The sequence below is a fragment of the Rhinopithecus roxellana genome, chromosome 8 (genome assembly GCF_007565055.1).
Source record: "Rhinopithecus roxellana isolate Shanxi Qingling chromosome 8, ASM756505v1, whole genome shotgun sequence".
NCBI classification, from domain to species: Eukaryota; Metazoa; Chordata; class Mammalia; order Primates; family Cercopithecidae; genus Rhinopithecus; species Rhinopithecus roxellana.
In genome coordinates, this window is record NC_044556.1 from 100,735,030 (window position 1) to 100,761,641 (window position 26,612).

The 26,612-nt window shown below is 43.7% G+C and overlaps 1 protein-coding gene across 2 annotated transcripts in view; it reads left to right on the forward strand.

Annotated features, from left to right (window-relative positions):
- EDARADD (EDAR associated death domain) overlaps window positions 1–26,612 on the forward strand; it is an 88,882-nt gene that overhangs the window by 23,826 nt on the left and 38,444 nt on the right. For both annotated transcript variants that reach the window (XM_010384671.2, XM_010384672.2), the window contains exon 4: window positions 10,771–10,829. In XM_010384671.2, coding sequence (XP_010382973.1) covers window positions 10,771–10,829 — 59 coding nt within the window. The remainder of the gene's footprint in view (window positions 1–10,770; window positions 10,830–26,612) is intronic.

Here is a 26,612-nt window from a genome sequence, read left to right on the forward strand (position 1 = left end):
GATCATTCAAAAAATATTATAGTGTATTTAGAAGTTAAAGAGAAGTAAGGTAGACTTTTCTTTTCTTTTTTTCTTTTTTCCTTTTTTTTTGAGACGGAGTCTCGCTCTGTTACCCAGGCTGGAGTGCAGTGGTATGATCTCAGCTCACTGCAAGCTCTGCCTCCTGGGTTCACACCATTCTCCTGCCTCAGCCTGCCAAGTAGCTGGGACTACAGGCGCCAGCCACCAAGCCCAGCTAATTTTTTGTATTTTTATTAGAGACGGGGTTTCACTGTGTTAGCCAGGATGGTTTTGATCTCCTGACTTCGTGATCCACCTGCCTTGGCCTCCCAAAGTGCTGGGATTGCAGGCGTGAGCCACCGCACTGGCCTCTTTTTTTTTTTCTGAGTCTTGCTCTGTCACCCAGGCTGGAGTGCAGTGGCAATGATCTCAACTCACTGCAACCTCTGCCTCCCAGGCTCAAGCAATTCTCTCACCTCAGCCTCCTAAGTAGCTGGGACTACAGACGCCCACCACCACACCCAGCTAATTTTTGTATTTTTTAGTAGAAAGGAGGTTTCACCATGTTGGCCAGGCTAGTCTCGAACTCCTGACCTCAAGCAATCCACCCACCTTGGCCTTCCAAAGTTCTGGGATTACAGACGTGAGCCACTGAGCCCACTGAAGTAAGGTAGACTAATGCCACCTTAAGAAGTTTGAGGAACTTGAACTTAAGCATAGATGCTGTTTGGGGGTGCCTTTTAGAGCAGTGTAATTAACATTGTTAATTACATTAACAATCTAATTAACTATGAAGGAGTAGTTCAGTTTGAACACGTGAAGAGAAAATAAACAAGTACCAGGAAATCACTAAATAATTCAAAAGTAGAATTGTCTGTCCTAAAACTAGGAAGCCAGTATGTTGTATTTGATATGATTTCCTACCTCACGGATTGATAGTGATGCCATGGGAAGAGTTGTCCCTGTTCTCACGGGAAACTCCGCATCCTCCCACCTGCATGGTGTGCTGTGTGTTCTCATCCTGCTTGTTCAATAAATACACTCCCCGCTCCTGTCCCCCAAGCGCTGACAGAAACCCTCTTGGGAATCTTCTGTTACAGTAAACCAAAAATCAAGATACCATCTTGGGAGTCTTCTGTTACAGTAAACCAAAAATCAAGATGCCATCTTGGGAGTCTTCTGTTACAGTAAACCAAAAATCAGTGTGCCCTCCCCTCCCAGTTATGGCAAGAATACAATGGAAACAACTCTCCAAAACATTTTTTAAACTTTTTTTTTTTTTTTTTTTTTTGAGACGGAGTCTCGCTCTGTCACCCGGACTGGAGTGCAGTGGCCGGATCTCAGCTCACTGCAAGCTCCGCCTCCCGGGTTTACGCCATTCTCCTGCCTCAGCCTCCCGAGTAGCTGGGACTACAGGCGCCAGCCACTTCGCCCGGCTAGTTTTTTTTGTATTTTTTAGTAGAGACGGGGTTTCACCGTGTTAGCCAGGATGGTCTCGAACTCCTGACCTCGTGATCCGCCCGTCTCGGCCTCCCAAAGTGCTGGGATTACAGGCTTGAGCCACCGCACCCTGGCCCATTTTTTAATCTTTTATGTATAAGAGGATAGAGGGGAGGGAGAGGACTATGACCATGGGAGCATTTGGAAAACCACCTGAGAAAAGTTGCTATTAAATTCAAATTCTTTCCCAGTGTCTCAGGAGGCTGAGGCAGGAGGACCACTTGAGACTAGGAGTTTGAGACCAGCCTGAGCAACATAGTGAGACTCCTATCTATACAAAAAAAAAAAAAAAAAAATTAATTAGCTGAGTGTAGTGGTGCACACCTATAGTCCCCGCTACATGGAAGGCTGAGGCTGGAGGATCGTTTGAGCCTGGGAGTTCGAGGCTGCAGTGAGCTATAGCTATAACTGCGCCACTGCACTACAGCTTGGGTAACAGTGAGTCCCTGTCTCAACAAAAACAAAACTAAAACAAAACAAAAAACTCAACTTCTCGTATTGAGAAAAAAAAACACTTTAAAGAAATCTGGGTTAATAATTTTGACATTGTGGGAATGACTGTGATTGAAGTCACATGCTTATTACAATTGGGCTGTGATGAATGACCCTTCAGTGTGCATCAGAATGTGGGAATGCTTGTCAACAATGCAGACTTGTGGACCCCTGGAGATTCCAACTAAGGAGGTCTGGGGGAGAGCCCAGCACTCTGATTGAGAGGCAGGAGAGCTGAGAGGGACCCAAGCCTGGGTCAGATGGCAACCGCTCTAGCTGTAAAAAGATAACATACACAGCCTTAGTCAAAGACCACACTTTTAGCTTCAGTTTCTCAGATCATACTATTATGAAAAGAAAGTCTTTTATTCCAGTCAGAATTGTGTGTGAGACAATGAATACACACGGTCTCTTATTTGAACCAATCTAGCAGCTCAGCGCATAATAGCTGAATAGGTTATAATAGGTGAATATATTCATAATATATGAATATATTCATAATAGGTGAATGAATACTAATGCATGCACGGTGACTCATGCCTGTAATCCCAGAGCTTTGGGAGGCCAAGGTGGGTGGATTACTTGAGGCTAGGAGTTCCAGACCGGCCTGGTCAACATGGCGATACCCCGTCTCTACTCAAAATACAAAAATAAAATTAGTCAGGTGTGGTGGCATGCACCTGTAATCCCAGATACTGGAGTGGCTGAGGCAGGAGAATCGCTTGAACCTGGGAGGCAGAGATTGCAGTGAGCTGAGAATATGCCACTGCACTCCAGCCTGGGCAACGAAGTAAGACTCTGTTTCAAAATAAATAAACACATAAAATAAAAAAGACTGCTAATGAATGTAAAAAACAAATGGCTTAATCAATCAATCCCTCACTTCATCCTGACTTTTAACCCTGAGTTAAATGGTTCTGTATTTAAGGCTAAATAACTTTAAAATTTTACATGGTGCTAAAATTTCTTTTATAATATATTTCTGCCAACTTTAAAGTTTAGAGTATGGCCTTGAATTCTGTGACTAAAGATTAGAATCTGATGGAACAAAGTCAGTTTTTAAGCTGTTTTGTACCATCTTCACCATTGGTAGGAAAACTGTGAAGTTAACACAACTTTGGAATGGAAGTTGCTTCCTAGCAATTCATATGGAAAGATGTTAAATGTTTAACATGAATTTTAAGTTCCTTTGCTTTTTGCTGACAACGTGAACTTGAACAAGAGAACCAAAATGGTTTAGGTTTGACCTTTAGGAGGGTGAGCTGTTGGGACAAGTATAATCCCACTCTCTACTGTCTGAAAGGCTTAGTAAAATGACAGACGAATGAATACAGTGGAATTTGGTATCATGTTGTTAATCAGGGGATTTTTTTGTTTTTGTTTTTGAGATGGAGTCTCCCTCTGTCTCCTAGGCTGGAGTTCATGAGATTGCAGGCATGCGCCACCACACCCAGCTAATTTTTGTATTTTCAGTAGAGACGTGGTTTCACCATGTTGGCCAGGCTGGTCTCGAACGCCTGACCTCAGATGATCCACCTGCCTCAGCCTCCCAAAGTGCTGGGATTACAGGCATGAGCCACGGCGACCCACCAGGGGAGAATGTGTTTTGATTGTCTCCTCTTCACCCCGTTAGTGAGGGAGGGATTCCATCTTAGGGTTACAGGGATGGCCAAACACACGACACTCAACACTGAACAGATGAGATCGACAGGAATTTATGAGTCATGTATACTCAGCCTGGGAGAGGAGGACACTGTGCATCATGCAGGGCCACAAGGGGGTTGCACTTAAGAGCAGAGCAAACAACCAGGGGCTGTCAGACAGTCTTTATAGTATTAAGAGGGTGGGGTGCCTCCTGGTTGTCATGGAGGATGTGATTGACTTGTTTGAGTAAGTCCATGGAGTCGGGGAAAATGAAGCCCTTTACAAAAAGAGAACAAGGGCTGTGCCTGGTCCCCTTGGTAAGGGGCATTGTTTGGCTAGGGGACTTTCTCCATGGGAGCAGAGTGGCAAGGGGAACTTGTGGTTAGGCCATTCAGGACCTTCCCAGTTCTTTTTTTTTTTTTGAGATGAAGTCTCACTCTATCACCCAGCCTGGAGTGCGGTGGCACAATCTTGGCTCACTGCAACCTCCACCTCCTGGGTTCAAGCAATTCTCCTGCCTCAGCCTCCTGTGTAGCTGGGATTACAGGTGCCTGCCACCACACCTGGTTAAGTTTTGTATTTTTAGTAAAGATGGGGTCTCAGCATGTTGGCCAGGCTGGTCTCCAACTCCTGACCTCAGATGATCCACCCGTCTTGGCCTCCCAAAGTGCTGGGATTACAGGTGTGAGTCACCACGCCCGGTTAAGTTTTGTATTTTTAATAAAGATGGAGTTTCACCATGTTGACCAGGCTGGTCTTGAACTCCTAACCTCAAATGATCCACCCGCCCTGGCCTCCCAAAGTGCTGGAATTACAGGTAATGAGCCACCATGCCTGGTTAAGTTTTATATTTTTAATAAAGATGGAGTTTCACTATGTTAGCCAGGCTGGTCTCCAACTCCTAACCTCAAATGATCCACCCGCCCTGGCCTCCCAAAGTGCTGGAATTACAGGTGTGAGCCACCACGCCTGGTTAAGTTTTATGTTTTTAATAAAGATGGAGTTTCACTATGTTAGCCAGGGTGGTCTCCAACGCCTAACCTCAAATGACCCACCTGCCCTGGCCTCCCAAAGTGCTGGGATTCCAGGCGTGAGCCACCATGCCTGGGTAAGTTTTGTATTTTTAGTAAAGATGGGGTTTCACCATGTTAGCCAGGCTGATCTCAAACTCCTAACCTCAAATGATCCACCTGCCCTGGCCTCCCAAAGTGCTGGGATTGCAGGTGTGAGCCCTTCCCAGTTCTACCAGTGTCAGGGCATCACATAAATTGAGCCTGAATGTTAGGTCTTATATAGCAGTTCACCCCCGGATGCCATGGCATAAATTTAAACCTTGATGATGGCTGAGACTTCTAGGAAATAGAAGTGCCCCACTAAGAAGCAAGGAAGGCACTTGACCAGGAGGGAGAGGGCCACATGGTGAGACTGTCACCAAAAACATGAACTTTAGAGGTGTCTCCTGATGGCCAGTAAAGGCAGTTGAGTAGGGAGTACATGTCCCCAGAGGTTGTGGATTTAGATTCATTAAGGCCTGTGGCAGTAGTGACACCCAGTAACTTACATAGGAGTTCCTTGAAGATTTCATTATGCCTCTCAATCGAACCTGCTGCCTGATGAGAGAGGGGAGGTGGAAGTTTCATTGAATGGCTTAAGAACTCAGCATTGTATATTCTCAGAAGAAAAATGAGTGTCTTGTTCACTGTCAGTAATATGTGGGACTCCAAGGGGGACCAGAAATGTTCTACTGAAGCCTTGTATTGTGGCCTTGCTGTACGTAGGGACATGTGTTTCTTTGATTTATAGTTTGGGTGTATTTGAAGCAAGAGATTCTGAGAGTTCCTTACCACAAAGGATGCAACTCTTAGGCAATGGTCCAAGAGTTTATAAAAACTGTGCAGATGGGGCAATTTGTTGGCCAGGACATCCAGCAATAAGATGACTGCCTGAAGTTTGACCAGTTTTGCTAACCTTGGGTCCCTCCTTTATCAGGGATATGCTGGTTAAGGGATGGAAAGCAGCAGCCGTCCACTGAGCTTCATCGTGTGTGATGGGGTGATGTCATCTGTAAAGTCTACAAATTCCCATTGCTCTTCACCCAGTTGCTTTGAAGGGGCTCCCCAGATAACCTAGGAGTCTGCAAGAGGGGTGACTTTTTCCAGCACCACCGGCTCTGGTGAGGGACGGGGGACGCCACCCCTTCCTGCAGATGGAATATGCCAGAGGGCCCGGGTTTGGCTCCATCCTGTATCAAGGAGGCCTTGGTAACCATGCAGAGCTTGCAGGATTTTGCTTCCATGACCCAAGGCATAATGGACAGCGCAGTGTGGAGGGGCACAGCTAGGGTTTAATGACAGCCTCTGTTTCCAAGAGAGCCCAGTATGCAGCTAGCAGTTGCTGCTCTAATAACGTATAGAACAGAGCCTAGGAGGGCAGTTTCTTGCGTCAAAAGCCTGTGGACAACTTTGAGCTGTCATGGGTGGTCCAGAGACTTCAGGGGGAATGGGAGGAGGTTGCTGAAGCCCCTGCAGTGCAGAAATCTCTGGGGGTCCTAATGGGACTGCCTGCTGTAGACTTTTATTAGAGGGGCTCAAATTTACGTTGAGTTAACTTGCAAGTACTGGCATCAATGAGACTAAATTTGTAAATGAGAAATTTGTTGCTACCAGAACCCAAAAAAGAACTAAAAAAATACTAGACTTGTATTCACATTGTGGGTGCAGAAAGGGTCAATAGCTCTTTATTGACAGTGTCTGCGTGGGAGCAGCCCTTAGTTTACCAAGTAATTTTTAGAAATTTCACCACAGTGGCAGGGCCTTGCACTGTGTGTGGGGGCAGTGGCCCATCTCTTTCCGTGAGCATTGTTGTGAGTGGTGTACTGCGTGGCCTGCATGAGAATGTCAAGTGAGAATGTCCTCAGAGGAGGATCTCATCTATGTAACGTCATCACACTCACGAGGCTGAGAAAGCGGGATGCAGTTAGATCTTGCCTACAAAGCCCGTGTGTGGTGACTAGGCTCTTGAAAAGCCCCATCGGTGCCTTGTAAAGATGTATTGTGTCCCTTTGCAGATGAAGGCAAACTTTGACTGAGAGACTGTTGTGATAGGTACTGAACAGAACATTTCAGGCAAATCTGTAATAGTAAAATATTTTCTGGTCACTAATTGGATGGAGTTGGTGTTTTCCAATCATATTGGGCATGGGGTATGGAAGCCTTAAGGCATGGGACCACAGCAATAAAAGTGTAGTAATCCAGCTGGATGCGGTGGCTCATACCTGTAATCCCAGCACTTTGGGAGGCTGAGGTGGGCAGATCACCTGAGGTCAGGAGTTCAAGACCAGCCTAGACAACGTGGTGAAACCCTGTCTCTACTGAAAATATAGAAATTAGCTGGGCATGGTGGTGGGCACCTGTAATCCTAGCTTCTTGGGAGGCTGGGGCAGGAGAATCACTTGAACCTGGGAAATGGAGCTTGCAGTGAGCTGAGATCATGCCTCTGCACTCCAGCCTGGGTGACAGAGCAAGACTCCATCTCAAAAAAATAAATAAATAAAATAAAATTGTAAGGCCGGGCGCGGTGGCTCAAGCCTGTAATCCCAGCACTTTGGGAGGCCGAGACGGGTGGATCACGAGGTCAGGAGATCGAGACCATCCTGGCTAACATGGTGAAACCCCGTCTCTACTAAAAAATACAAAAAACTAGACGGGCGAGGTGGCGGGCACCTGTAGTCCCAGCTACTCGGGAGGCTGAGGCAGGAGAATGGCGTAAACCCGGGAGGCGGAGCTTGCAGTGAGCTGAGATCTGGCCACTGCACTCCAGCCTGGGCGACAGAGCGAGATTCCATCTCAAAAAAAAATAAAAATAAAAATAAAAAAAATAAAAATAAAATTGTAGTAATCCACCGTGGAGCATCTTCTTTTCTTTCTTTCTTTTTTTTTTTAAGGAGAGAGGACGTTGCTCTGTCACTCAGGGCTGGATCACTGCAGCCCTGACCTCTGGGAGTCAAGTGATCCTCCCACCTCAGTCTCCCAAGTAGCTGGGGCGATAGGCATGTGACACCAGGCCCAGCTAAGTTTTAAATTTTTTTGTAGAGATAGGGTCTTGCTGTGTTGCCTGGGCTGACCTTGAACTCTGGGCCCTCAAGCCACCCTCCCATCTTAGCCTCCCAAAGTGCTGGGATTACAGGTGTGAGCCACCACACCCGGCCTGTCTTCTCCTTTGTGTCCAGGTTTCTTTTTATCTTTCTTTCATTCCCTTTTCATGGTCACTGGATATACTTTTGACAGGGGCAGTCTTCTCTACTCTGCTCATATTGATAAATTTCTTCCCCCGGAGAACCGCACATCAGTATAATCAGGGGTGGGGCCTTCCCTGTGGCAGTGGTTGCTCTCATGTAGTTTAAAAATCGTGGGCTTATGTCAGGGTGAATTAACCCTTTTACTGTGCCCCGGGGCTACCAGGAGTTTTCCCTACAACTCTGAGGATCAGGATCTTTGTCGCAATAGGGGCATAAGCTGCAGCGTGGTCCAGCCCAGTGGAAGAGTGCTGGCCTGTAACCCAGAGGTGGAGGGACTCTGCTACGGCTTTGTCTTTTCTGCCATGAGGGTTTTCTTTAATTAATTAACTAATCTGTTTAGGGATTTTTTTCTCTCTTGTACAAATGCCCTCAGAATATTTTGGATTTCTAGCCACAAAAAGTTGTGGCTTTCAGTTTTTGTCTCCATATGATCATCTGTGACAGGGACCATCTGGGAGGTTGTAAGCACAGGGTTGGGAGCCAGGTGGACCCCGTCGCAGGCAGCCACCTCTTCCTCCAGGGAATGCCAGTCGGTCTCCCTGGGGATGGGGTCCTCATCCAGTCAGGTGGTTTTGTCTGTGGCCCAGGTGGGGACATTAAACCCACTATGGCAAGATGAGCTCTTTGGCGTGTTGGAAGCAGCAGCACTGAGCACAGCTGGGTGCGCTCGCCAGGGGCTGTGTGCCAAGAGAGCAGTTGAGTACCAAATACTTTCTCCCCTTTTCTTTCTTCGTTAGCACCTGGGCCACAGACCGCCATGGCTGTGCACCTCGGTGCCCCAGGGGGTCAGGAGAACACATGGGCAGCAGCAAGGGAAGCAGCAGCTGAGGGGATAGGGTCATGCCCTTGGCCTTAACAGCAACCAGGGCACCAGGGAAACTCCCCTGGGGAACTCCCTGGTCTCTCTCCTTCCTTCCTGCAAACCTCTGTCTGCAAAGGACCATCCCCATGGCTGACCTGGGGATGTGTGTTTACAAATAGTGTCTGTACAGCTGCCCCAAGTGGCCAGTGATGGTCACCAAGCTAGTTGTGTTGCTAAGAGAGCTTGCACCTATCCCTCGGTAAGTGGGACTTAAGCAGCAACTGGTTAGGGGGCTGTGCTATCACCGTCTGTACAGATGGGAGCCTCAAGAGACCACCTGCCAAACACAGGCCCAACCTGACAGCACTGGGGTCCAGTCAGTTCACAACAGTTTTCATCTTGGGATGAGATAGCAAACAATCAACAAAGACAACACAGCATTGCATAGGCCAGAATGCACATCTTCCGCTAATCGTCGATTCCATCCCAGCCAGCCTGCATGGTATTAGTGAACTTGGTTAGCCGAGAGCAATTAATGAAATCTGACCAAATATCCGTGATTGTGGTTGGGTCATCCTGTTCATTACGCCAGTTGTTTCTTTTTTTTTTTTCCTTGTCTTTTTTTTTTTTTTTTTTTTTTTTTTGAGACAGGGTCTCATTCTGTCCCCCAGGCTGGAGTGTAGTGGCATGATCAGAGCTCACTGCAGCCTTGCACTCCTGGGCTCAAGCGATCCTCCCCTCTCAGCCTCCCAAGTAGCTGGGACTACAGGCACACACCACCATGCCTGGCTGGTTTTTAATTTTTTTGAGATTGGGTCTCACTGTGTTGCCCAGGCTGCCCTCAAACTCCTGTCTCAAGTGATCCTCCTGCCTCAGCCTCCTGAGTAGCTGTCATTACAGGCACGAGCCACCACTCCTGGCTATCACTCCAGTTGTTTTGATCACCTTCTCCTCACCCCTGCTCTAGGATTATGGGGATGGACAAACACACACACCCAACACTGGAGAGACAAGATCAGCAGCAGTTTATGAGTCACATATACTGACAGCCCAGGGGAGGAGGACACTGCCCATCACGCAGAGCCACGCAAGGAGACACAGATGTTGTACCAGAGAGCAGAGCGAAAAACCATGGGCTGTGTGAGGCAAACATTGTGGCATCAAAAGGGTGGGCTGCCTTCTGGTTCCTATGGGAGGACATGAGCAGCCTGTTGGAATAATTCCACAGGTTGGCAGGAAACTGAAACCCACTACCCAAAGATAAGCAGGGGGCAGTCACAGTGGCTCACGCTAGTAGTCCCAACACTTTGGGAGGCCAAGACAGGAGGATCAGTTGAGGCCAGGAGTTCAACACCGGCATGGACAACACAGTGAGACCCTGTATCTTCCTTTGCTGGGTGTGGTGGCACATGCCTATCTGCCCAGACATTTGGGAGGCTGAGGTGGGAGGATCACATGAGCCCAGGAGCTCCAAGTTACTGTGAGCTGCACTCCAGCCTGGATGACAGAGTGAGACCCTCTGTCTCTTATTTTTATTTTTTTTGAGTTGGAGTTTTGCTCTTGTTGTCCAGGCTGGAGTGCAATGGCACAATCTCAGCTCACTGCAACCTTCGCCTCCTGGGTTCAAGCGATTCTCCTGCCTCAGCCTCCCAAGCAGCTGGGATTACAGGCAAGCGCCACCACGCCTGGCTAATTTTGTGTTTTTAGTAGAGACAGGGTTTCACTATATTGGTCAGGCTGGTCTCGAGCTCCTGATCTCAGGTGATTCATCCGCCTCTGTCTCTTATTTTAAATAAATAAATAAAAAATAAGCAGGAATTGTGCCTAATTTCTTGATAAGGAGCACTGTTTAGCAGGGGGATCTTATCCTTAAGAGCAGAGTTTGGAGAGGAATTTGTAGTCCAGCCCTTCTGATTTTACCGGGTGCCAAGGCAGCATGTGACACTGAGCCTTAATTTTAGGTCTTACACCATGGAGTGTGTGCTTTTTAAAATCACACTTTGTTTCTTTCTTTCTTTCTTTTTTTTTTTCCTAGCTGAAGAATGTGATACAATTACTTTGAACTGCCCCCCAAATTCAGATATGAAAAATCAGGTAAGAATAATTTCAACTATATTTTACCCTTAGGTACATGATAACCCACCTAAAATGTTTTGAGAATTATAGAACTTTACAAATAAAAAATGAAAAACAGGATTTCTAGATCATATACAGGGTTTGCAAATGGTCTCTAAGCATCCTAGTAAAGCAGCATATCTTTAGAACTTTTTTACTTCTAATAAATATTGTAGCTTTCATTCATTCTTTGAAATACTTATCTATATGCCAGCAACAGAAAACCAATGCTGGTGAGTTAGAAAGGAGAGTTGCTTTCTTTCGAATGCAGTTGGCACCCTGTGGATGGGCAAATTCTTTAAGACACAACACAACTAGATACTCTAATATAACACTTTTGTAATGCTTTATAAAACTTTAATTTTGTTAGATATCAGATGTCAAACTTTAACGTATTATTTCTATTATCTTTTTACAAAAAGGAAACGTTTATTGTGTTATGATTATAAAAGAATTTTGTTTTTAATTTTTATTTATTTATTTCTTTTTTGAGACAGAATCTCACTCTGTTGTCCAGGCTGGAGTGCAGTGGTGCAATCTCGGCACACTGTAATCTCCGCCTCCCGGGTTCAAGAGATTCTCATGCCTCAGCCTCTTGAGTAACTGAGATTACAGGTGTGCGCCACCATGCCCGGTTAATTTTTTTTTTTTTTTGAGATGGGGTCTTGCTCTGTCACCCAGGCTAGAGTACAGTGGTGTGATCTCAGCTCACTGCAAGCTCCACCTCCCAGGTTCACGCGATTCTCCTGCCTCAGCCTCCCGAATAACTGGGACTAAAGGCGCCTGCCACCACGCCCGGCTAATTTTTTTTTTTTTTGTATTTTTAGTAGAGATGGGGTTTTGCCATGTTGGCCAGGCTAGTCTCAAACTCTTGGCCTCAAGTGATCTGTCCACCTAGGCCTCCCAAAGTGCTGGTATTACAGGCGTGAGCCACTGCACCTGGCCAGAATGTTCATCATGTTAAAGTTCAGATTGTGCAAAAAAGTACACACAAAATATTGAGAATTGCTTATCATTCCACTGTTCCACCTTTTGATATACATCTTTCTGGGGACTTCCTTGGTCAGTTACTTCTTGTACTGTCCAAGCCACCTCTGTTCTCTCCCAAAGCTCATTAGCAGAGTTGCTTAACTATATTTACAGCATTCAGTATCTCAAAGGCATGTCTTGCCTCAAATAGGCTGATTCAGTTCTGCTCCTTCTATGTATAACATCAAGTTAATTTGTAACAAGTTTTGCCTAGTCTTGCTTTAAAAACATCAGTCTGTAATAAAGTCTTTAATAGTAACATTGTTGGGTAGTCAAATCACCTCCGTAATAAAGAGAAGTTACACAACAGTTGATAAAATAAGCAATTTAAATTAAAACACATAACTCTCTTGAAAATGGTCAGTGGTGCTACTTTTAACTTTGTTTCGGGGAATCTTCAGCCATTAATTGTGAATATCAGACTTCACTTTACTCCTGATACTCAACATTTTCCTTGAAATTACAATCTAATAGTGGGCTTCTGGACTTACCGAATTTAAACTAGTTTAGTAAACTGAAAGTGTAAAGTTGTTCTTCTCATAATCCTAATTTTTAAACAAAGTTTTGCTCCTCAAGTTTTTTTGGTAGCGTGTAGACTTCCTTGAAGATAAAAGAATGCTAAGTTTTTCATGTACTTTACTTTTAGGGATTTTCCAAAACCGCTTAAGATGAGGTACAGAATATATGTTAGCACACTGTGCAGCATTTTCCCTCATGTCAGTGTTATAATTTTGGCTATATCAAGTAAATACTATCCTAAAAGGTGAAAATACATTTATCAACTAAAAAAATAGGGGAATGACCTCTTTGAGATTTTTAAAGTTCTGTTTTAAAACAAAATGTCTTCTTGTCCTATAAAAAGTAGTACTACAAGCAGCTGGCTGCTTCCGTTGACTATTTCCTTGTATAATCTATAGGATTTGTTTTAACTGCTAGATGCTCAGAAGGATTCTTTGAAATGAACTTGGCAGTTAGAACAAAGAAACTTCACCAGGGAGAAACGTTTAAAAGAAGAAAACAACCCACACTCCATTCTATAGTTCAGACATTAAAAGCAAGCCAGAGGCTGAGCTCGGTGGCTCATGCCTATAATCCCAGCACTTTGAGGGGTCGAGGCAGGTGGATCACGAGGTCAGGAGTTCAAGACCAGCCTGGCCAAGATGGTGAAACCCTGTCTCTACTAACACTACAATAATTAGCAGGGTGCAGTGGCAGGCGCCTGTAATCCCAACTACTTGGGCGGCTGAGGCAGGAGAATTGCTTGAACCAGGAGGTGGAGGTTGCAGTGAGCCGAGATTGTGCCACTGCACTCCAGCCTAGGTGACAGAGTGAGACTCTGTCTTAAAATAAATAAATAAATAAATAAATAAAACAAAAGCAAGCTGGAAGTATGTTCTTTAGAATAATTATTATCTGCCTTTTTAGTGATTTTTGTAACTTAAGAACTAAAATCTACTTCTACTAAGGATTAATTTTAGCTTCCTTTTTTGAATGATGCTGAGGAAAAACATAGTAGTGTCCTAGTGTCAAAAATTAAAGTCTAAGCCAGGCATGGTCGCACATGCCTGTGGTCCCAGCTACTCAGGAGGCTGAGGTGGGAGGATCGCTTGAGAGCTGGAGTTTGAGGCTAGTCTGGCAACATAGCAAGACCTGTCTCTTAAACAAAACAAAACATTAAGGTCTGACATCTCAAGTAGAGTTTCAGAAAGAACCCTGTACTTTCAGTTATTTAAAATCAATACCCCATCTACTAGAACTATTCAACTTCTACAACTTACTACAACTGGTATTTATTGAGGATGTACTCTAAGACCAATCTGAACTGGGTATTCTTGGACATAAAAAATACAGGAGGAGGAGGTGGAAGATGAGACCCCAGGCAGACCTTGTAGACTTGTTGGAGAGGCAGTACACACACGGTTTGATTCTTGGATGTGCTTAAGGCTCAGATGTGTAAATGATTTCCATACTTTACATTAAGGAAAACATTTCCTAGGACCTTTATCAATCAATAAAGTTTTAATTACTTTAACTACATGCACAAGCATATGGCAAATGAAAGTAAAGCAAAAATTTGTCCCAGCTGGGTGCGGAGGCACACACCTGTAATCCCAGCACTTTGGGAAGCCAAGGTAGGCAGATCACTTGAGCCCAGGAGTTTGAGACCAGCCTGGGCAACATGGCAAAACCTCAAATCTACAGAAAATACAAAAATTAACCACACCTGTGGTCCCAGCTGCTCAGGAGGCTGAGGTGAGAGGATTGCTTAAACCTGGGAAGCAGAGGTTTCAGGGAGCGGAAATTGTGCCACTGCACTCCAGCCTGGGAGACAGAGCCAGACCCTGTTACCAAAAAAAAAAAAAAAAATTGGTTCCAATTTGTAGCCAAGAATCCATGCCAAGAGGAATCTAAGGTAATAAAACAAAAATAAGAAAAATAACAAATATTAGGGTACTAAGTTGGAGTTAGAAGTTATGAAAAGAATGACATTGTCTTCTTTGTTGTTTATTTGGGTTACAAAACAATTTTTTTTAGTTTTAGAAACTACATTAAGAAACTACAGACTGGCTCAGTGGCTCATGCCTGTAATCCCAGCACTTTGGGTGGCCAAAGTGGGCAGATCACCTGAGATCAGGAGTTCTAGACCAGCCTGGCCAACATAGTGAAACCCATCCCTACTAAAAATACAAAAATTAGCCAGGCATGATGGTGGGCGCCTGTAATCCCAGTTATTTGGGAGGCTGAGGCAGGAGAATGGCGTGAACTCAGGAGGGGAAGGTTGCAGTGAGCTGAGATCATGCTCAGCTTGAGCCTGGGAGGCTGAAGCTGCAGTGAGCTGTGATTTTGCTACTGCACTCCAGCATGGGTGACAGAGCAAGACTCTCTCTCAAAAAAGAGGAAGAAACTACAGTATCATTAAGTTATTGGCTCATTTACTTGCGACAAACATATTCCACTAATGTAAGATGTTCATAATAAGAGAAACCGGGGATAGGATATATATATAGGAATTCTTTACACTGTCTTCTCAAATTTTCTGTAAATCTAAAATGATTCTAAAATAAAAGGGTTACTTTAAAAAGCATACTAAATAAAATTTAGATTCTAGATCAATGAAAGGCACATTGCTCATTTCACCACTTGAATACAACTATTTTTGTCACTTCGTTGTATTCCTTTGTACATTTTTGTATGTATAATTATAAAAACTGCAAATAAGCCTGGGCACGGTGGCTCATGCCTATAATCCCAGCACTTTGGGAGGCCGAGGCAGGCGGACCACCTGAGGTTAAGAGTTTGAGACCAGCCTGGCCAACATGGGGAAACGGAAACCCTGTCTCTACTAAAAATACAAAAATTAGCCGGGCGTGGTGGTGGGTGCCTGTTATCCCAGCTACTCTGGAGGCTGAGACAGGATCATTGCTTGAACCCAAGAGGTAGAGGTTGTGGTGAGCCGATATTGTGCCACTGTGCTCCAGCCTAGGCCACAGAGTGAGACTCCATCTCAAAAATCAAAAACAAACAAAAAACCCCCCAAAAAAACCCTGCAAATAATTTGATATTGTCCTATATCCTGCTTTTGTTGTTTAATAATTCAGAAACATTTTATCCACTTTGCTCCATGGTTTTGCCATCCTATTGCTCCATGGCCATGATGGTGTCACGGTCATGATGATGTCATATGGCAGCATGGTAGGCCCATCTGACACAGAAATAGATTCTAGGATGCGAGTCTGAGGGCCGGAGCCAGAGCCCTCCTAGTAGGTGGAATGGTGTAGCCCAAGCTTGTCCAACCCGTGGCCTGCAGGCCATATGTGGCCCAGGACAGCTTTGAATGCAGCCCAGCACTAATCTGTAAACTTTCTTAAAATGTTATGTGTGTTTTTGCAATTTTTCTTTTCTTTATTTTTTATTTTTTTTGAGTTGGAATCTTACTCTGTCTCCCAGGCTGGAATGCAGTGGTGTGATCTCAGCTTACTGCAACCTCTGCCACCTGGGTTCAAGCGATTTTCCTGGCTCAGCCTCCCTAGTAGCTGGGGTTACAAGTGTGCACCACCACACCCAGCTAAATTTTGTTGTGTTTTTAGTAGAGATAGGGTTTTGCTATGTTGGCCAGGTTGGTCTCAAATTCCTGACCTCAAGTGATCCACCCCCCTCAGCCTCCCAAAGTGCTAGGATTATAGGCGTGAGCCACTATGCCCAGGGTTTTGGCATTTTTTTAAAGCTCTTCAGCTATCATTAGTGTTATTATATTTTACGTGTGGTCCAAGACAATTCTTCCAATGTGGCCCGGGGAAGCCCAAATATTGGACACCCCTGGTATAGACAGAGGATCTGAGGGGAGAGTCTGTGACAGAGTGAACTTGGCCTGAGAGATCTTAGGTGATGAGGCTGGAAGGTAAGTTGAGGCACCAGAGCCTTGAATGCCAGAGAGGGGTAGGTGGTGGAAGGTATAGGGGATTTTCAGTTATTTTCTCATGACCTTATCTAGGATCCCAGGGGAACTTGAACGAAGATGAGACTGGATTTTAAGCCTGTGCCTGGGAGAAGGATGCTATTGACAAGATCAATAGAGAATTCAGGAAGAAGACCATCAGATGTGTGTGTGTTGTTAGGACTGAGTTTTCTTGGTTGGCTGGTTAAGAAAGAGGAGATAAAGGTGTGTGGAGTTTGGAGTATGTGAGATTTGTTGTACCAGTGAGACTGTTTGTGTGGATGACACAACACTAGGTACTGTGCTTAGGATTCATGCATTGGGAGGTTATAGTTGAAGCCCTAGGCATGGATGAGACTGTCAAGGAAATTCATCCTTATAGGAAAGCAGACAGGTGAACCAAGATGGAACCTTGAGAAACACTTACTTTTGGAGGCCAGAGGAAGAAAGGAGCTCAGAGGTAACTAGAGGAATAGCCAGAGAAGAAAGCCATCTGTGGTCAAGGCAACGATTCTTTCCTTCATAGCACTGGTCCTAGTTCATAGCCACATGTTTGCTGACTATTTCATTGTCTTCGCCCATTGATTAGGCCATGCTCCTTGAGGGAGGGACTCCTGTGTCTTTTTGCTCATAATTGTATCTTCAGTGCCTACTACATAGTAGGTCTCAATAACTATGTATTGAATAAAGAAAGGGAAAAGCCAGGGAAGGACATTGCCTCACATGTCGGGGAAGGAATGGTCACCGCCCTCAGGAGGCACAGTGTGGTCAAGAGGGAGACCTACCAAGACGTCATTGGATTTACTTGCAAGAGTTAAGAAGTGAGTACGAGAATGCTTATGCAGTTCTATCCAGAAATTCATTAAGGTAGCAAAGAAGCATACTAAAATGTTATTTGAAGGTATTGGAAAGTACAGAAAAGGCTTCCTTTTTACTTTTCAGGATGAGAAACTTGAAGATTTTAGAAAGAAAAAGGATCAGCAGGAGTGGAGGATTAACATGGGATGTTTTCCTGTAGAAGGTAGAGGGGATTCATTTTCTGAGCAAATATTTATTGATATCCTATGTTTGGTAGAGAACACACAACACTAGATTTTCCTCAAGGAATCTGTAACCTGGCAAGGAAGTCAAGAAATATGCACACATAATTTTGATAAATAAGAGTCATCAAAGACACAGAGAGATGAATTTGCATTTTAAAAGTAAGAACCTCAGCCAGGCATGGTGACTCAGGCCTGTAATGCCAGCACTTTCGGAGGCCGAGGCAGGAGAATTGCTTGAGACCAGGAGTTCAAGACCAGCCTGGGCAATAAAGTGAGACTCCATCTCTATAAAAAAATTTCTTTCTTTCTTTTTTCTTTTTTTGAGATGGAGTCTCACTCTGTTGCCCAGGCTGGAGTGCGGTGGTGTGATCTCAGCTCACTGCAACTTCCACCTCCTGGGTTCAAGCGATTTACCTGCCTCAGCCTCCCAAGTAGCTTGGACTACAGGCGTGCACCACTGCTCCCGGCTAATTTTTGCATTTTTAGTAGAGACCACCATAGGTCTCACCGTGTCAGCCAGACTGGTCTCGAACTCCTGGCCTCAGGTGATCCCCCCCACCTCGGCCTCCCAAAGTGCTGAGATTACAGGTGTGAGCCACTGCACCTAACCAAAACTTTCTTTTTAATTAGCCAGGTGTGGTTGTGCACACTTGTAGTCCCAGCTGCTTGGGAGGCTGAGGCGGGAGAATCACTTGAGCCTGGGAGGTTGAGGCTGCAGTGAGCTGTGATTGTGCTACTGCACTCCAGCATGGGTGACAGAGCAAGATCCTGTCAAATAAATAAATAAATAAATAAGAACCTTAACTCTTTTTCAGAGGCAGGAGTCAAAGAAGGTTGGATGGGGAAAGTTAGAAATATTCTTTTTGGATGCAAAGGCAAGAAGTTGAGTTAGCTGATGTGAAACTGGTGTTGTGCCTTGAATCATGGCATTTGGTTGGGACAGGAGGGAGGAAATGGAGCAGAGTTATTAGGGGGCTAAAGAGTTTACTCTGTTCATACAGCAGGGAGGCAGAGACCTGCGTGAAATAGGCAATGGTATGACAGTATTTGATAAATGTGAAATAGATTGCAGGATAGTGGATGGTGAAACATCCATTCATCCCTCCATCTTTCAAGTATTTCAGTGCCAAGAATGTATTACCTGCACTCCCTTAGGGACTGCGGATACAATAGTGAATACCTAGAACTTCCAGTCAAGTTTGGCATTGAAACTCTCCAACTGGGAAGGGTGAGTGGAAGTGTTTATGGATGCTCCAGTAACAGAAGCTCCATAGGCAAGTACTCTAAGAAAATCCCCCTCTTAGAGAAGCTCAGCACATATCCCTAGAGGCAAAAGATAGAGAGAACACCTGACCGACAGGTAAGCTTAGTTGAACAGAGAAATACTTGTTTTTCCAAGCCCCGGGGCATACCTGTTAAATGTCCCCTGCATCTCATGTTTCCTCTAAATACTACTTTGGGAAGAGTTGTTCAAATGGAAGTCTTGAATGCCAGGATGGAAGAGTGTGAACTTGATGTCCCACACCCTGGAAAGTTCCCGAAAGAGTCTGATGGGGTAAAAAGGCAGAGTTCTAGAAAGGGCATCCTAGCAGAGGATGGTCTAGAGATTAGATAGGAAGAAAGACTGAGGCCAGGAGAGCCTGAGGGCTATTGCACTCACCCAGGGATGTGGGATTTGGATTGTGGCAGGGAGAAGGAAGAGGGGAGAGTGCAGTTCTAACATGTTGGTTTTAGTGTATTAGGGCTGCCATAAACAAAGTGCCACAAATGAAGTGGCTTAAGCTTACCATCATCTCATAGCTCTGGAGGCTACAAGTCTGAGCTCAAGGTGTTGGCAGGGTTGGTTCCTTCTTTATTTTATTTTTATTTTTTTTGAGACTTGCTCTGTCACCCAGGCCAGAGTGCAGTGGTGTGATCTCAGGTCACTGCAACTTCTGCCTCCTGGGTTCAAGCGATTCTCCCACCTCAGCCTTCTGAGTAGCTGGGATCACAGGCACATGCCACCATGCCTGGCTAATTTTTGTATTTTTGTAGAGACGGGGTTTTACCATGTTGGCCAGGCTGGTCTTGAACTCCTGACCTCAGGTGTTCCGCCCACCTCGTCCTCCCAAAGTGCTGGGATGACAGCCGTGAGCCACCGTGCCCCGCCCATGGTTGGTTCCTTCTGAGGGCTATGAGGGAAGGACCTGCTCTAGGCCTCTCTTCTTGGCTTGTAGCTGCCTGGCTTCTCCCTGTGTTTCTTCACATAGTTTTCCCTCTTTGTCTGTCTGTGTCCAAATTTCCCCTTTTCATAAGGAAGCCAGTCATGCTGAGTTAGGGTCCACCCCAATGACCTCATTTTAACTTGATTACTTCTGTAAGGACCCCATTTCAAAATACAGTCACATTCTAAGGTACTGAGGGTTAGGATTAGGATGCCAATGTTCGAAAACCAAGTAAAACAAGAACCTTACAATATAACAACAGCGCATTTTCAGGGAGAGATGAAGACTTGCTTTGGTGTCTGGCAGACGCTGGGACAGAGGTGGAGGGAAGGGCTGAAGGTCTGCTTCAGAGAATCCCCGCTGGTGACCAGGGCTGTGGTGCGGACCACTGTCGAAAACAGAAAAACCACTTCTTTGGGCAGTGGGAAAAGCAAGCACAGTCTGATCAACAAAAACTGAAGACTCCATGTCACTTAATCCTCCGAGGGCTGATTATCTGATTGGTGGATTACCTAATGCTGTCATTTTCCCACTCCCTGCACATCATCCGTAGTTGATTATTTTATTATTATTTTTAATACACTTTATGTTTTTAGAGAATTTTTAGGTTCACAGCTAAATTGAGCAAAAGGTACACAAATTTCCCATTCACTCCCTGCCCCTACTCATGCACAGCTCCACCGTGAACTGCACCCATATAAAACAGCGAACTTAATTGATAAATGTGTGTGTTCTGACTGCTCCAATGACTGGCCATTCCTGTCTCCCTCTCCTTGGGCCTCTCTATTCCCTGAGACACAACAGTATTGAAACTAGGCCAGTTGATAACCCTACCATGGGCTCTAAGTGAGGAAGAGTTGCATATTTCTCAATTCCAATCAAAAGCTAGAAATAATTAAGCTTAGAGAGGAAGGCATATCAAAAGCCAAGATAGGCTGAAAGCCAGGTCTCTCATGCTAAACAGCCAAGTTATGAATGCAAAAGAGAAGTTCTTGAAGGAAATTAAAAGGGCTACTCCAGTGAACACACAAATGATAAGAAAGCCATTATTCTTATCTTATGCTTATCTTATTGCTGATATGGAGAATGTTTTAATGGTCTAGATAAAATGGTCTAGAATGTTTTAATGGTCTAGATAAAATAGTCTAGAATGTTTTAATGGTCTAGATAAAATGGTCTAGAATGTTTTAATGGTCTAGATAAAAAATCAGACCACCTACAACATTCCCATAAGCCAAAGACTAACCCAGAGTAAGGCCCTAACTCTCTTCATTTATATATATATAAAGAAAGAAAGAAGAAAGTCCTAGATGGCATCTTCTTCCAGTAAAGAAGTAAAAGTAAAGAAATATTATATATTATACAATATTATAAATACATAAAATATATAAGTATATTTTATAATATATAATATTTTAAAGTATATTTTGTAATATATAATATATTATGTTATATATTTATATATTATAAATATATATTATATAATTATATATAATATACAATTATAGATATTATGTATGTTCATTTATATAATATATAATTATTTATAATATAATTAATTATATATAAATACATATATAATGTATGATAAATAAATACAAAAATACATATTATAATATTATATTATATTAGAATATAGATATAGATATGTTTTTTAGACGAAGTCTTGCTCTATTGCCCAAGCTGGAGTGCAGTGGCGCAATCTCTGCTACTGCAGTCTCCATCTCCTGGGTTCAAGCGATTCTCCTGGTTCAGCCTCCTGAGGTGCTGGGATTACAGGGATTACACACCTGGCTAATTTTTGTATTATTAGTAGAAACAAGGTTTCACCATGTTGGCCAGGCTGGTCTTGAACTCCTGACCTCAAGTGATCCACCCTTCTCGGCCTCCCAAATTGCTAGGAATATAGGCATGAGCCACTGCACCCAGACTCCTAACCCTCTTTACTTATATAAAGGCTGAGAGAATTGAGGAAGCTGCAGAAGCAAAGTTTGAAGCTAGCATAGGTTGGTTCATGAGTTTAAGGAAAGAAGCCATCTCCGTAACATAAAAGTGCAAGATAAAACAAGCAGCAAGTGCTGAGAAGCTGCAACGAGTGATCCAGAAGATGTAGCTACCATCATTGATGAAGTAGCTATACTAAAAAACAGATTTCCAGTGTAGATGAAACAACTTTTTACTGGAAGAAGATGCCACCTATGACTTCCCTTTTTTTTTTTTTTTTTTTTTTGAAACAGAGTCTCATTCTGTTGCCCAGACTGGAGTGCAGGAGCATGATCTCAGCTCACTGCAACCTCCACCTCCAGGGTTCAAGTGATTTTCGTGCCTCAGCCTCCCAAGTAGCTGTGATTACAGGCATGAATCACCATGCCCAGCTATTTTTTGTATTTTTAGTAGAGACAGGGTCTCATCTTGTTGGCCAGACTGGTCTCAAACTCTTAACCTCAAGTGATCCTCCCGCCTCAGCCTCCCAAAGTGCTAGGATTACAGGCATGAGTCACTGTGCCTGGCCATGAGCCACCAAGCCTGACCATCTAGGACTTTCCTAGCTAGAGAGAAGTCAATTCCTGGATTCAAACTTTATAGGAGACGCTAACTCTCTTGTTAAGGGCTAATGCAGCTGATGACCTTAAGTTGAAGCTAATGATCATTGACCATCCTGAAAATCACAGTGCCCTTGGAATAAGGCTAAATTTACTCTGTCTGTGCTATGCTCTGTAAATAAAACACCAAGCTTGGCTAACAGCACATCTGTTTATATCATGGTTTACTGAATATTTTAAGCCCACTGTTAAGACTTATCGCTCAATCAAAAAGATTCCTTTCAACACATTACTGTTCATTGACAATGTTCCTGGTCACCCAAGAGCTTTGGTAGAGATATACAAGGAGATTAATGTTGTTTTCATGCCTGCTGACACAATATCCATAGCGCAGCTGCTGTGGTTTGAATATTTGTCCTCTCCAAAACTCATGTTGAAATTTAATCCCCAATATAGTAGTTGAGAGAAGTGGGGCCTTTAAAAGGTGATTGGATCATGAGGGCTCTGGCATCATGAATGGATTAATCTGTTCACAGATTACTGGGTTTATGGATTAATGAGTTATCATGGGAAAGGAACTGAAGGCTTCCTAAGAAGAAGCTACCATGTTAGCATGCTCAGTTCCTTTGCCATGAGATACCCTGCACTGCCTCAGTAGAGGCCCCACCAGCTAGAGGGCCCTCACCAGATGCAGCCCCTCAACTGGGACTTCTTTGCCTCCAGAACTGTAAGAAATAAATTCCTTTTCAAGTTGCCACGTTTCAGATATTCTGTTACGAGTAACAGAAAATGGACTAATACAGCACCCCATGGACCAAGAAATAATTCTGGCTTTCAAGACTTATTTAATAAATACATTTGGTAAGGCTAAATGTAGTGATTCTTCTGATGGTTCTGTGAAAAGTAAATTGAAAACCTTCTGGAAAGGATTCACCGTTCTAGATGCTATTAAGAACATTCATGATTCATGAGAGGAGATCAAAATATCAACATTAACAGGAGTTTGGAAGAAGTTGATTCCAGCCCTCATGGAGGACCTTGAGGGGTTCAAGATTTCAGTGGGGGAAGTAACTGCAGATATAGTAGAAATAGCAAGAGAATTAAAATTAGAAGTGGTGCTGAAGATGGGGCTGGATTTCTGCAGTCTCATGATAAAACTTGAATGGATGAATAGTTGCTTCTTATGGATGAGCAAAGAAAGTAGTTTCTTGTGATGGAATCTACTTCTGGCGAAAATGCTGTGAACACTATTGAAAAGACAACGAAGACTTTAGAGTAGTACATAAACTTAGAATAGTACATCAACTTGGTTCATAAATAATGCATAAAGCAGTGGCAGGGCTTGAGAGAACTGACTTCAGTTTTGAAAGAGTGTCTACTATGGGTTACATGCTCTCAAACAGCATCATATGCTCCAGAGAAATCTTTTGTGAAATGAAAAGTCCATTGATGCAGCAAACCTTATTATTGAATTTTTAAAGAAATTGCCACTTCTACCCTAATCTTCAGCAACCACCACCCTGATCAGTCAGCAGCCATCAACATCAAGGCAAGGCCCTCCATCAGCAGAAAGATTACAACTTGCTGAAGGCTCAGGTGATCATTAGCATTTTTTGGCAATAAAATATTTTTAATTAAGGCATGTACTTTTTTAGACATAATGCTATTTCTAGACTACAGTATAATGTAAATATACCTTTTCCATGCACTGGGAAACCAATTTGAGTGACCTGCTTTATTGCAATATTTGTTTTATTAACTATGTTTAATTATTATTAGTTTTATTTTATGTTTAATTAAATCATATAAACTAATACAGTTTTCAAAACGACCCTATGCAGGATGTACTATTATTATGCCCACTTTACACTTCAAGATCCAGAGAGGTTAAATAATTTAAGGTCATACAGTACTGAGCACTGATTCTCCTGTCTTGACTCTACCATCTTTTTTTTTTGGAATGGAGTTTCACTTTTGTTGCCCAGGCTGGAGTGCAATGGCATGATTTCAGCTCGCTGCAACCTCTCTCTCTGGGAGACTGTGATGGAATCTACTCCTGACGAAAATGCTGTGAACATTGTTGAAAAGACAACAAAGAATTTAGAGTAGTATATAAACTTAGAATAGTACATAAACTTAGTACATAAATAATGCATGAAGCAGGGGCAGGGCATTCTCCTGCCTCAGCCTCCTGAGTAGCTGGGATTATAGGCATGTGCCACTATGCCCAGCACGTTTTTGTATTTTTAGTAGAGACGGGGTTTCTCCATGTTGGTCAGGCTGTTCTCAAACTCCTGACCTCAGGTGATCCGCCCGCCTCAGCCTCCCAAAGTGCTGGGACTACAGGTGTGAGCCACGGCACCCGACTGACTACCATCTTGATTCTGTTACCATGGCCACTGCACAGTTATCTGATATGGGCAGTGTACTCTAAGCTGAATTTTTGCACCTACCCCCAGCAGCCAACCCCACCTCTTCAGTCTGGAACTGAACCCATAATAATTCTGAGATATGCCTGTATTTAGTTACTTGATTTCTTTCATTAGACTTTTTATAGTTTTCCTCACATAGATCATATATGTATTTTGTTAGATTTCAGCCTAAGTCTTTCATTTTGGGGGGAGTTAATATATGATAAATGGTATTGTGCTTGAGATGTCAGGATCTTCTTCATTGCTGATATATAGGAAAGCAATTGACTTATTTGTATTAATCTTGTATCCTGCCACCCTGCCATAAAAATTTACTTTTTTGTTGACTGTTTCCGATTTTCTACGTAGACAGTCATATCATCTAAGCAAAGACAGTTTTATTTATTTCTCCACTGTACCTTTTATTTACTTTTTTGTGTTATCGCATTAGTTGAGACATAATCAATTCTTTATTGACTGTCCTCTACATCTGAGGATGAGCTAGGCAGGAGGCAGGAGCACACTACAGCAGGGATCTTTGCCACTGGCCAAGGTCACAGGGAGGTAGAAATGAAGAAGAAGGTTAAATTGGTGACTAATAAACTTTTCAGTATATTTGTAAGTCACATTACAGTCTTCATAAATGTGTGTGCCCATATTTGATGCCTCTGACAGTCTTAGGAGGTGAGATATTACCTCCACTTCATAGATGAAGAAATGCAGAAGAATTAAACCATTTGTTCATGTTCCAGACGAATGAAGGTGCGAGCCCAGGTTCTCTGTCTCCGGGCTCCCTGCTTGGCTGCCTTTGTGCCTTTCCTTTTTTTCAGCAGTTCCACCCCTGTTGGAACCAATCACTGTGAGCACCCATACGCAAAGAGTGCTTGTAGGATTGGCAGGTCTAAGTACCAGAGTGTCAATGGTTGGAGAGGAAGAAGTCATGATTCATTATTGATGTCTGCAGAGCGTGGCACTTATACTTTGAAAGACATAGAAATGCTTTATATGAAAAATGCAAGCTCCATTTTACTGTAAGAGAAGAGCGGGACATCTTCCTGCTGCCATTTTTTAAACAAAGACCAAGAGGCCTTGGGCCCCTAAGGACCTTCCCCTTCTCCCCTTTGTTACACAGACCTCTCCTACAGCCCTTGGCCTGGCTATGCCTATAGTTCAGTATTTTTCAAACTTTAGACAATGACATAGATTGGAAAGTCATAAGGAGGCTGAGGTGGGTGGATCATGAGGTCAGGAGTTCGAGACCAGCCTGACCAACATGGTGAAACCCCGTCTGTACTAAAAATACAAAAAATTAGCTGGGCATGGTGGCATGCGCCTGTAATGCCAGCTACTCGGGAGGCTAAGGCACAAGAATTGCTTGAACCTGGGAGACAGAGGTTGAGTGAGCCAAGACTGCACCACTGCACTCCAGCCTGGGCGACAGAGCAAGACTCCGTCTCAAAAAAAAAAAAAAAGAAAGTCACAAAAGCTTCTTAAGTCTTGACCAGCATTTCTACCAATGAAATGAGTAGAATGCAATACAACAAAGTAGAAAATGTGTCAAAATGCTATGCGTGAAATAGAATTATTTTTGTAAATTTTTGGTTTCGAGTAGACATTTTTTAAAAACACATATATTTGTGCAAAATAGTGTTACATGTTTCATTCTGTAGGTTGTGGTCAAAAAGTTGGAAGAGGCCTGCACTAGACTGTGAGTTGTTTAAGGACAGAGAGGCTGTCCTGGTCATCTTTGGTCCCCAGCATCGTTCATGAAGTGTGCACACACTGTAAAGCATGTGAATATTTCGTAAGCATGCTTGGTCAGGTTGTCCTGGGTACTGCTCAGAGTGCTGAGATGTGGTGGTAAACAAAAGACAGAACCCCTGCCATCAGGAGCTGACAGCCAATGGGTGAGGAGGGCGCATAGCAGGGCAGGGCAGGTCAATAGTGCTGGCACCAGAGCACCTATAGCAAAATTTCTGTGACCCTGGACAGTGCCTTCATTTCTTCCTTCCTTCCTTCCTTCCTTCCTTCCTTCCTTCCTTCCTTCCTTCCTTCCTTCCTTCCTTCCTTCCTTCCTTTCTCTTTCTTTCTTTCTTT